Source organism: Sus scrofa, chromosome 9 (genome assembly GCF_054392235.1).
Source record: "Sus scrofa isolate SSC_HxYL_T2T_F1_AM1 chromosome 9, Sscrofa_HxYL_maternal_Yorkshire_Landrace_v2.0, whole genome shotgun sequence".
Classification (NCBI taxonomy): domain Eukaryota; kingdom Metazoa; phylum Chordata; class Mammalia; order Artiodactyla; family Suidae; genus Sus; species Sus scrofa.
In genome coordinates, this window is record NC_139391.1 from 98504762 (window position 1) to 98517719 (window position 12958).

Here is a 12958-nt window from a genome sequence, read left to right on the forward strand (position 1 = left end):
AAGATGGTCCACTTCTCACCTGGGGTTCCTCTTGGCTGGCAATTCCCAGAGGTGCCCTGGGCCATCCTGGAGTGAAGAGCTTGTGATGGGGCACCTTGGTGTGCAGAGGGTGGAGGCATCCAGCACCAAAGGCTTTCTAGTATCCCCCCAAAGTGGAGGAAGGGGGGTGCTCTGGTGTCCTGAGGACCTTCGTGTTAAGGATGGGGCCATTAGTTGAGTGGGAGGCCTTATCAGTCTTTTCTGGTAGATGTACCCCAGCTAGGTGAGGGGGCACATGCCTGATGAGAGAGTGTTCTTCTTACCTCTGATGGGGTCCCCAGGAGATGCAAAATCTCCCCTCAGAATATCGCGTGTGCCTTTGTGGAGGGAACAATACCTGGTAGCATGGTTTACCTACACCAAGAATACCTGAGTAGTAGAGAGCTTCAGCATTTAGCATTCATATAGGGGGAGATGCCATGGGGGTGGTAATAGTGACTTGTCACTGGCCTTATTAGATGGAGAAGGAGCTGTGGCCAACAGAATGGGGACTGCTGCTGCCAAGCCGACCCAGCACTCTTGCTTTCTCCTTGTGTCCTCAGCAAAGTCAACATGTGGGGAGGGGAGGGGAGGGCAGGCCTTCCATCCCTGTCAAGATGGGAAGTAGTACCTGTGCACAGGTGCAGTCTGGATTAGAAGGGAAGGACACCCTGGCCTTGAACTGGATTAGACTAATTTTTGATTAGAAATGACTGGAAACATTGGTTTGGACTGAGCTCTTCCTAATTGGCAAGTATGATCTTTGCCCAGCTGAATGCGATCCTCAACTTTGGGATTGGTAACATTTCATAAAACAAACAAACCCACAGCACTATGTCGAGACTCTTCAGCCAAATCTGACAGATCGGCATTGACTGGTAGATCACAGTTGCCTGGTGCATCACAGTTGACTCCATTAAGTTCAGATATTCATAGAAAATAAAGCTGCTTCATTCTTCATGACCAAGTCTCTTCAATCTGTCTAACAGCACATCTACCTCTTGTCGTACTTGAGCTTCACCAGGTGGGGGTTAGACACATCTGTCTCACCATTTGCCTGCACAGCCTCCTTTTCTCCTCATAGTAATTTGGGAGCCGTGATGTGACAGGCTTCCTTTTTCCTGTTGGACCAGGATTTCCTTTGTCACTTCTTTGCAGAATGGTTTCTAGGGAGCCTAATTTTAAAAAAACCACACAGTGCATATTACCCCTGGTACACATTATTTCATTTAATCCTCTCTTTGTTTCTGAATGACAGTATTTCTGTTTATAAAGAATGCTTTCTAGATGAGAAACTCAGAGAAGTCCTTGACTTCACACTTAATAAGAGACAGAACTGAGATTTATTTATGTTTTAATTGAAGTATAGCCAACTTACAATGATGTGTTAGTTTCTGGTGTATAGCAAAGTGATCCAGTTTTTTATATATATATAAAATACATATATATGAGTTTCCATTATGATTTATTATGGGATATTGAGTATAGTTCCCTGTGCTCTAATGTAGGTCCTTGTTGGTTATCTGTTTTATATGTTGTAGTGTATACCTGTTAATCCCAAATTCTTAATTTATCCCTCCCCCGTTTCTCCTTTGGTAACCATAGGTTTGTTTTATCTATGTCTGTGATTCTGTTCCTCTGTTGTAAATAAGTTCATTTGTATCATTTTCTTTTAGATTCTACATGTAAGTGATATCGTACTATATTTAATCTTTGATTTACTTAGTATCATAATCTCTAGGTCCATCCATGTTGCTGCAAATGGCATTATTTCATTCTTTTTTTTACGGCTAAGTGATATCCTACTTTATATATATATATAAAAGTATACACACACACACACACACATATATACCATATTTTCTTTGTCTGTTCATCTGTTGATGGATACTTAGGTTGCTTCCATGTCTTGGCTGTTGTAAATAGTGCTATTACAAACATTGGGTCCATGTGTCTTTTCAAATTAGAACTGAGACACTGAACTCCTCAGTCTGTTAATGCTGTCCCCATTTGCCTCTCCAGCTTGCGCTGTTGTTGTAGGTCACCACTTTCCACAGGGTAGCCGACTTCACCAGACGTACAGCTGCTTTTTTGACGTGGGTTTGTGGATGATGCTTTGTTCCCTTGATTGAAAACATTGAAATGATGGTGCTTTTTCTGTGTTTCTACTTAGCCAAGCTTATGCTCATGATGTAAGGCCAATGAGTGGGGTTCATTCCCTCTTGTATATTCGGTACAGTGTGTAGAATGTGGTTGGCATTTGTTGGGATAATAACAGAGGCAGAGGAATGACGAGAGCAGCGGCGCAGTAGACGGCTGGCTCAGAGCCCCAGCAAGTTGGGGACAGTGCAGGGCTGAGTCAGACGCTGAGTCTGGGCCAATGAATGAATCTAGGCTGCTCTTCTTTTCTAGGTTCCTTCAGACATATCTGGCATGAATTAAATTTACAGGACGGATTTGTGTTGACTGGGACGGGATTCAGGAACTTTCTCTCTCTGGTTTAGAAAACCACACTTGCCCCGCCCCTGTACTGTGGGGGCAAAGAGGGGCTTTTTCCAAACAGTCAGCCCTAGAGTCTGCCTTTACCCAGGATGTGTCACTTTGACCCTCAGCTTCCCTTACAAGTGCCTTCCTTTCTGTCCCCTTTTAAAAATGTGTAGTTTCTTGAGAGGGAGCCCAATCTTTGTTGACTGGTATTCACCAGGACAGTTTCACAAGGGGTTGAGTGGTGGCTTGCAGGGGTGGGTGTCCAGTGTCACATGGACTTTTGATCATCCACATGGCATTTTTGCCTTCCATATGGATAGTAATGTGCTCTTGGCCAGGGTAATCTGGCCCATGTGGATGTGTTTTTCAGTCCAATTCAGGAAGTTCCATATGGCACTGTTTTCATTCTTGTATCATCTTTGCTAGGTATTGACCTTTAGACATGAGATGGGTCTGTTTTGAAAACAAATGAAATGTAAAGGAGGATCCTATCATGTGCATGGATTTTTGTTATAAAGATGCAGAGGCTTTGCCTCAGCGTTTTAGGCCATCAAATGATCCTCAATCACAGGAGTTCACATGGGAGAATAGAATCTGTTCAATGTAATCTAGATGCAGCCTCTTAAAACACAGGTGAAATACAGTGCTGAAACTGTATGAATGTTGTTTTCATAGACAGAGCTTGCTAAGGCTCCATTTTCCCCGGGGAGGCTTGGTGCTTTAGTAAATGTTGTTGATAAAGTGGGGTATGCTGTCTCCAGAAGCTGTTGCATAATTCTGATGAACAGAGCAGAGAGGTGACCCAGCACACATGTTTGTGGGAACTGACCTAATTTTCTACTGCAGGAGGTAATTTCAAATCATCTAAATTCTTTACTCTGCATTTTATCTACCCAGTTGATTTTTATAGTTCAATAATCAAGATGGTAATTGATAGAATATATCATTTACTAAAATTAGTTAAATAACTACAAAGAGTTTACTGAAGGGGGGTAGTTTTCATTATAACTATTTTCCTACCAGGGCTGCTGTTGGGGAGGTTTCTTTATTCCTGTAGCAGAGGAAAGCACATGACATAGTGATGAAAACAAATTCTGTTTCCAAAAAATGCTAGAAAATTCAAATACTGACTACCCTGCATAAATCAAGTAGGATTATTATGTGCTTGATATTCTTAAGTGGCCACACTAGAGAGAATGCCAAGGGAAGGCTCTTGGTGCCAAAGTAGGGGCTTTGTCAGCTGTTTTTTTCCTTGGCTCTTGTAGGCTGGGTAATTTATTAGGTGTCTGTTTTTATCTCCATTCCACAACTGTCAAATATGGATAATAGCAGAACTAGGAAGAGAGGAAGTGGAAATGGGAGTATCTGTTTGGTACTTTTATTTTTGCTAACCTCACTAATACACAAGTACACAAAGGAAAAAAAATTTTTAAACCATAAATGCTCCAGAAATCTCCATTAATCACTGCTCTTATTAACTATCACTTTCCAACATCTGCAGCTTGATATTTCTGTCGATGATGAGGCATTATAGTTGTCTCAGGTTCTTGGGAAAAAAAATTAAGAAACTGTGGAATCCTAAAAAAAATTGGTAAAATAGGTTGCTATGAAAAATTGATGATCCAATACATCAGAATTGCCATATACTGTAAATATAGTGTCTGTTAACCTGAAAAGAGTGCTAGAGAGTAGACTAGGGGAGTGGCTATCAGTGGGCATATATGAATTTGTCCCTCAGGGGGTCCCTTAGCCATCTCTGAGATATCTGTGGTTGTCATGACTTGGGGGAGGGAGGTTTTGCTTCTGGCATTTGTTGAGTAGAGGTGAGGGACGCTGCTGAAACCCCAAAATGCACAGGGCAGCCCCTGTGACAAAGAACTATCTGGCCCTGGGAGTTCCCTGGGGGTCTAGTGGTCAGGATTCTGCACTTTCACCTTTCAGCTCAGGGTTGGGGAACAGAGATATCCAATGAAGCCACTGCAGATTGTGTTCGTAAACAAGAACAAAACAACACGACAAAAGAACTATCTGGCCTCAAATATTAGAAGTGCCACTATTGGGAAACCTTGGATTAGATCCAGAGGTAGGAAGCCCTGGATTTGTAGTTTCATTCCACCCCCGCCAAGAACCCACACATTAGGCAAAACTGCTTAACTTCTGTAAGCCTCTGTTTCTTCTTTGTAGAAACAAGGATGATGCTTCATCATCCACCAATATTTGAGACTTGCAGTGCAGATCACTGTGAGCTAAAGGATGTTAAAACCCTTCATAAACTAAAGGAAGGGTAGGTACAGATTGTGTGATAATAGAATAAAACGAATTTGAGTGTTTTTATAAGATCATTGTTTAACCAGAATACCTTCTCGATGAATTGAAGCTTTTGTGTGATCATCTCTTGAAGGTAGGGTTGACACTTATACTTTTTTTATATCCTCAAGTACAATGCCATGTGTATAAAGAAATGATGTATATTTGTTAATTACATACATTTATATTTTAGACCTTCTAGATGCTTTATTCTAAAACCTTAAACACTCATATAAAGCATGAGGTATGCTGAAAAATACAACTACAAGTTTGTCTTTTCCCTATTGTATATTGATTTAGTTATAGGGATAGATCACCCCTTGGAAAAACTAGTAACAGGCTCAGAGAGAGAAAATTGTAACATATACAAATGGTTTTAAAAAGCCTTAAAAAAGTAAATGCTGATATAGCTGAATTTGTGACTTTGCTTGAATATATTAATACAGTTAACCTCATACTTAAAATTGTTTCAGGAGAGTCAATCAAAAATTCTGAGTTGGTCTCAGCATCTCGTGTATTCTACATTCAGAATGTATCTAGGAGAAAGTAGATTAATGTGATGGTTAATTTTATGTGTTAACTTGACTAGGTCATGGGAGTGCCCAGACTTTCAGAGATTATTTTGGGCATCTCTCTGACAGTGTTTGTGAATGAAATGAACATCTGAATCGGCCGACAGAGTAAAGCAGATTTCCCTCCCTAATTTGGGTGAGCCAAATCCAGTAGTTGAAAGTCTGCATAGAACCAAAAGACAGCTCCTCCTGAGTATGAGAGGGAACTCCTCAAAGGCCAGAGTTCTTGTTCTAGCACTTGCTCAGACTGCTTTGATATACGACATGAGTTGTTTTCTTGTCTTTGGATTCCAGATGGTCTTTCTGGTTCTCCAGCTTACTGGTCTTCTGATTAAACCATAAGCTCTTCAGGGTCTCCAGTTTGCCAACTGCAGACCTTTAGGTTTGGTGGCCTCCATAATTGTTCCTTATTATATATCCATCCGTCCCTCTGTCTCTCTACATTTTAATCAGTACTGTTGGTTCTCTTTCTCTGGGGAACCCTAATACAATTAGTGTTTGCTAGGAATAAGAAGAATGAATGGGGGTGACTCCTGGGGGGTAGAGGTTTTTTTTCTTGGAGTATTGATGAAAATGTTCTGTAATAAAATAGTGGTGGTGGTTGTACAACCTTGTGAGCATACTGAAAACTACCTGATTGTACACTTTAAATTGGAGAATGTTATGGTATATGAATTCTATCTCTGTATAAAAAAAAGGCAGGTTATATCTGGAATTAACTAACCTAGGCCACACCCCTTTCCTCTCTTGCCTGAAACACTGGCCTAGCCAGCCCCCTCACTGGTGCCCCTGCTTTCCAACCTCACTTCCATCCTCTGTGCAGCAGCCAGTGTGCTCTTCAAGAAATGAAAATGATGTCAAAGTATCCTCCTACTTCAAACTCTATGAGTTCAAAGGACAGAATACACTGAGGACAGAATACAAAGTCTACTTCATTGTCTGTAAGATCCTGTCTTCTGGCTTCTCCCTGTCACTTCATGCCACTCCTTTCCTGGTTCCCCCAAACTAAGTCAGGTTGGCTTTCTTTGTGTTCCTCATATGTCCCATCCCTCTTCATTCTCTTGGCTTTTGGAGCTGCTGGTTGCTCTCAAGGCATGTTCTTCTCCCTGTGACAAGCTCTTCCTCCCCGTGCTTGGCTCCATTTCATCCTTCAGGTCATATCATAAATTCCACCTCCTGTAGGCACCCTTTCTAGATTAGGGCACTCTCTTTGTTTCCAATCTCTATCATAACCTTAATAATCTCATTTTAATTGTTGATTTTTTTTTTGTCTTTTTAGCTAGAACATGAGTTTCTCAAAGGTGAGAATCTTCTCTGTCTTCTCCTTCTGTTCCCTTGAATTCAGCTCAGTGGCTGGTTTCATTAAAATTAAAGTTTTGGCTGAGGGAGGCACGTAGCTTGGTTTCCTTACACTATCCTTGTGACCATGTTGCTTGTGCATCTTCTTCTGTGACCTAGGGCATCTATTTCATGGAATCGTGAGAATTAAGATAGATAACTCATGAGAAGCCTTTGGCACCATACTTAGCACATCAGTAAGTACTCAGTAAATTTGCACTAGTTATAAATACAAGTGTAATTATTGTGCAAAAATGAATTAATCCACAACAGTAGACTCCTGGAATGAATTTCTTTCAATGATTCCTCTCCTGTCTTTCAGGTTTATTTCCTAGTTACATTCTTTTTCTTCACTGTTATTTGTTTTGTGCTCTTTCTCTTGCCTCCATTCCCAACTCAAGGAGGAAAAGTCACTTTCTAGTTTTATTATAACCCTTGAAAAAAGAGAAGAAATCACAAAAGGTTAACAGTCTGCTTGGCCTTAGGATGGAGTGCAAAGCGGGTTGTAGCTGCCTAGTTGGTTGCTGATTCCATTTGCTCACTTCGTCTTCTTTCCTTCAACTTCAGTTTTGTTTACGAGAAAATTCAGAAAAAGTTAGGTATGTCATAAATACATAAACTATTATTGCTAGTGTATTCTTGCAGAAGCATAAGGTACATGATATTTAATATAAAACTTATATTTTCTTACTGTTTTATAACTTTTCTTTCAAAGAATTACATTACCATACAATGTGCCTCTCACTCATAGTAGAAGAAAATACGTATCAGCCTTTCATCACAGGTAAGTGGACTTTTTAAAAAAAGGACAGTGTTTCTAATGTGTATTATGAATATGACTATAATGCTCTATACCCTAAAAATTCCTTGAGGAAATTCTACTGGTCATCCTAGACTACCATAACGTAATCATGCTGCTGCTTCTTTACAATCACTGTATGAATCATTATTCCTGTAAATAAATAATGAATTTACACTTTTTTCATTTCTGATGTCTAGTGTTAGTAATTTGTATAACACACTGTATTGTTTCATATAAGACAATATTGATGTAAGTATTGACAGACAATTCATTTGCTAAACAATGTAAACTTACAGTATAGCTAAGTATGATACAGTATTACTCTTCCTTATGATTTTCTTAGTAACAGTTTCTTTTCGCTAGCCAACTTTATTGTAAAAATACACAAAACATACCAAATATGTGTTAATGAGGTGTTTTTTAAGGCTTCTGGTCAATAGTAGGCTATCAGTAGTTAAGTGTTTGGAGAGTCAGAGTTAGATAAGTTTTTTTCAGCTGTGTTGAAGGTCAGCACCCCAGACTCCACATTGTTCAAGGGCTTAACTGCATTTCAAACCTGAGCCCTTGAGGACATCCTTGAGCCATTGAAATCAACTTTGAAAAGTCCCTTACCTTTGTGACTTCATGTTAAATGGCAAAGTTCAGCTTTCTTGTTAAAACCAGTTTGAGAAGGTATTTTCTGTTACTTCCAGCCCAAGGTATTCTAATGGATATATTAGTAGTCAACATATTGGAGTGAATGAATGAATGAATAAATAAAATGGGAGGCAGGAACGGTAGCCCTATCTCTTTTGCTTTGGTCATGGAGGTGTTTTATGGGCTGACTGCTAAGTATATCTATAAAACTCAGATTTCTTAGTGCCAGCTGAAAAGTCAACTTTTCTTTTTCACCGCCATTTTCCCATTCAATTCCTGAGACATCAATTGGTTTTTTATTTTATTTTTTCTGTATTGCCAGTGAATCTGCCTCTCACTCCCTCCCATCTCCCTTCCCTACCACCACTACCACCACCCAGGCTCAGTGGCTGGGAAATTCTTTAGAAATGGCTTTCTTGTTGGAAGGTATTAGGAAGCCCTAAAAGGAAATTTCATCATGTTTTAGACAAGGATTGTTTAACAAGTTCAATTATTAAAATGTGTATGTGTTATTGGAGCTCTTCCTCAGGGATATACATTTTATTCATGTTTTGCCACATCATTTAAGCATCTAAGGTGATTGATGAGGACCTTATACTAATTTGATAGCTTTTAACTTGAAATTTTAAAACACCTGATAAATGACTTTGATTTACTCATTGTTATACTTCCTAATTCAACAAAATGTTTTATGCTTATCATTGCAACTCTGTGTGTTTGGAAGAAAGGAAAGTCTAATTAATGTGGTTCCTCATTTCCCAAGTGGGCATCTCATTTCTAGGGTTATTTTCCCATCTTTCCTTTTGTGTGTAGGGTAAAGGGATATGATTGAAAAATTACCCATGCAATGAATATTCACTGAACATCTTTGCTACTCTAGGCTCAGATAATAGAGAGATACAAAACTTGATTATTGCTTTCACAGGAGATTAAAATTTGGCCAGGAATCTAAGATTTGTGTTAAGAAGGGAAATCTGAGGAATCTTATCAGTGGTGCAAATGAGGAGGCTAAAGGAGATCAAAGAGAGATTTTGATTTGGAATAGATTCCATTGAGAAGAGGTGTTAAGTGGGCTTGAAAGAAGAGAAGAATTTAGCTGAAAGGTGTGTGTGCTCATGTGTGTGTAAAAGAAAGAGAGATATGACTAAGGGAGTTTATAATAGAGGGGGCAGATGAACACATAGTACCTATAGGGCATAGTAATTAGACCAATTTGGCTGGAATGTTGGGATTGTTTAGAAGTTGGATTTTGAGAAGGCCTTGGGGACTCGATTATGAAGGAGCTGGAATGATGGGCAGGACGTTTGGACTCTTTATCTGTTACAGCCTGAAATCCATGATTGCTTTTGTAAACAATCAAAATTCATAAAAGAAAATAAGAGAAAATAGTATAGTTCCAGTTTAATATAAAATACAGTTATTAAAATAAGAGATTTATCAAGAGAAGTAATTAGTTGTCCTTCCAATATTTGTAAGATTTTAATCACCAATGTGGATGGTTTCCTTCCCTCTTTTGAAGTTCTGCTACACTCAGTAGTTACGGTATTTTATTGACATAACTCATCATCTCTTGAATTCTTTTGTTTGTTCTAGGGGAAGGGCAGTATCTTATTCACTGTCATGTTCCCAGGGCTTACTGCTTGGGAGGGGATCACTGTGAGGTATTTAGCATGAACCCAGGTTCTGGGTTCTTCATTTTCGTAGGATCTCATTTCTGCTCTCAAGGACTCTGTAGTTTTTACAGTTGTGGCATTTTTAAGATGATAAATGATCATGACATTCTTTGATTTAAAATGTTTGAGGTAGAGAAAGATAACTACTGTGTGATATCATTTATGTGTGGAATCTAAAAAATGTAGCAAAGTGGTGAATATAAGAAAAGAAGCAGACTCACAGGTAGAGAGGACAAACTAGTGGTTGGCAGGGGAGGGGCAATATTGGGGGAAGGAGTGGGAGATAAAAACAACTGGGTGTAAGATAGGCTCAAGGATATATTGTATAATATGTGGGGTATAGACAATATTTTGTAATAACTAAATGGAAAGTAACCTTTAACAATGTATAAAAATTAATAAAAGATTTCAGTGCCATTTTCAAATTGATGTAAGATTTCCAAAATTGAACTGTCTGAAATTATTGTGCATCAAAACATCAGCGAAGACATTAGACAAGCTTTATACTAGAATGATATAGTTCTGTTCCCATAGCAGCATAAGTAAGAATTTCACCTTTTCATTTAATGTAATTAGAGAGTCTGTGCTTCTGTGCTGGGAGAGACAGAGAGCTTTTATTGAGGGTTCAGCTGAAACTGCTTTTCCTAATTTTTCTGCATGAATTTAGTTAAGGAAATAATGTGGGTCTAATTTCTTTAGGGTAAGCTCATAGTAAATCTTCATTTTATTTTGTATTTCATCCTGACTGAAGATTCTTGAACTAAATCTAGGAACACTAGATACTAGAACTCTGTCATTAGGAACTGTATATATCATTTTTAGCCAGCTTTCTATAATAGCAGTAGTTTATTTTTCTTTGTTACGACATAATTTTTATGTACACATTGGGAAGAAAGCACATCAGGTACTTCACTTCCAATATTTATCATCTCCTCCTCTTTAGTGACAGAAACTTGGGCAGCATGCTCGGTTAAAAGACACTTTCTAAAGCTTCTTTGCAGCTTATGGCCATGGACCAAGTTTTGGCAAATGAGATATAAACAGATGTGTCAGATAGGATTTTTGGGAAGGAATTTTAAAAGAGGAGAGCACACATTCTCTCCTTTTTCTCTTTAGTTCTTTCTGTCTTGTGACTGTCATATGAATATAATGGCAGGAGCTTCAGCAGCCATTTTGGATCATGAGGCAACCTTGAGGATGGACATCAAGAGGAGTGTAGCAGAAAGACAGAAGAAGCCTCCTGATTTCATGCAACCTCCAAACTAGTGCTGCACTGCTTGTTTTTTGGTTGCTTTTACCTCAGAGAACAAACTCTGACATAAGAGAGCTGGGGCACATTTTCCCAACTGTCAATAATAACTTTGTAATTATATTTATAATCAAGAATATCATGCTTGTGTTTTGAAAGGAGACTGAGTTTTTTCTCACTGACCATCGATATGGTAGTAATCACTAGTAATATGGAGGTCTGGGGGTGAGAAACTGTTTTTTTGGAAAGAGAGTATGAGAATTTTCTTGGGAGTATGGTGCCTTGGTTAGTTTGCCCTGGTTTGACAGCTCTTCGGTAATATAGTTGTTTAATACTGTTGACCTCTTATTTCTTCCAGATGTAAAACAGATCATTGTCCCTCTCCTGATCACCTGATACAGTCACTTGCCAGGTGTTTGCTCTGTGCCAACTCTGAGTGGGTACTTTCCAGTTCTTGGGATTTCCGTTGGCACTTTATCCTCATCTTAGATGTAGCACTGTTGCCTTCTGTTATGATATATAGCAGATCTAAATATGATACATTTATAAATAAATCTATGATTACATGTGTTGATCACAGTGCTGGTTAGTTTATTTACAGGTTGGATGAATAAATTCCATTTTTTTGGAAGACTATATCCTATGGATGACAGGAACAAGCATTGTTTCCTTCCACAGGTAGGGTTTCCAAGCTTTGCAGCTATAACATGTGTATAGTGAAAGGTTATATTCCAGGGAGATTGTATTAATTTTTTGTGGGTTACAGCTCGGGACCTTATTTCTTCTCTGCAAGCACTGAAGAAAGGAATATTTTATGATGAGGGTCACAATCTATATAGATTTAAATTGAAGTAAGACCTTTAACTCTCTTAACTAGTTCCAACTCTCCTGTTTATTCAGTGTTGCTCTAGTGGCCCATGGAAAATAAATAATCTTTAACCTCTCTTATCCTCCTGAGAAGAATAACAACTAGCTCAGTACTTTGAATTCTAAAGAAAATAACATTTGCAAGATTCTTTCTTCATGTGGCATCTCTTAAAGTACTTTTTTTTTTTTTTTTTTTTTTTTTGATTTTTAGGACCCAGGCTAGGGGTCTAATCAGAGCTACAGCTGCTGGCCTATGCCACAGCCACAGAAATGCCAGATCTGAGCTGTGTCTGCTACCTACACCACAGCTGATGGCAATGCCAGATCCTTAACTTAATGAGTGAGGCCAGGGATCAAACCGGCAACCTCATGGTTCCTAGTTGGATTCGTTTCTGCTGTGCCCCACTGGGAACTCCTTAAAGTACTATTTTGACCTATGGTCTCTTTTTTAATTTTATCCAAGGCAGAGTCCAAGGTTTGGGGGCTTATCATCTTATTCTATGATAATAAGGAGGCAATATTTTCTTTATATTTCAAAGTTGTAAATTACTTGCTCCTTGAGATCTCTGTTTAAAGAGCAGCACTCAGGGCATTCCACTTGAAACCTGAAGCAAAGAATCAAGAACAAACAATAAACATGACAACAGGAGTCAGAGCTGTCACGTGGGGATATAGTGTGGGGTGAAACCCAAATCATCTCTGCCTCGTGAATTTCATTCCAGTCACTTCTGCCTAAGTGGTAGTAAGTAACAATGACAGTGGCAGTTTCTTTTATTTAAATATAAAGGACAAAAATATGTGCACGTTACTTTTAAAAATGGGCTGTGTGTGCTAGTGTGCTTGTTTACATTTGCAACTGTTCAGAAGACTTTGCAATGAAAAAAGATAAATAGCCTGTAGCCCACTGAACTTCATCGCGTGTGCTTGCTTGCTGCCAGCCCGTCAGCTGCAGATTGTCCCAAACTGGGAGCCAAGGTAGCCAAAGCCACTGTGCGAGAAATCTTCCAGC

The 12958-nt window shown here is 39.0% G+C and overlaps 1 protein-coding gene across 7 annotated transcripts in view; it reads left to right on the forward strand.

Moving 5' to 3' along the window:
- ELAPOR2 (endosome-lysosome associated apoptosis and autophagy regulator family member 2) overlaps positions 1-12958 on the forward strand; it is a 221335-nt gene that overhangs the window by 88784 nt on the left and 119593 nt on the right. Inside the window, exon 1 of one of the 7 annotated variants that reach the window (XM_084977240.1) lies at positions 11679-11760. The exons of the other annotated variants lie outside the window; for them this stretch is intronic. Within the exon in view, the coding sequence (XP_084833366.1) occupies positions 11689-11760 (72 nt within the window). The 5' untranslated portion in view covers positions 11679-11688. Of the gene's footprint in view, positions 1-11678; positions 11761-12958 lie in introns of those variants that run through there. 7 annotated transcript variants of the gene reach the window in all.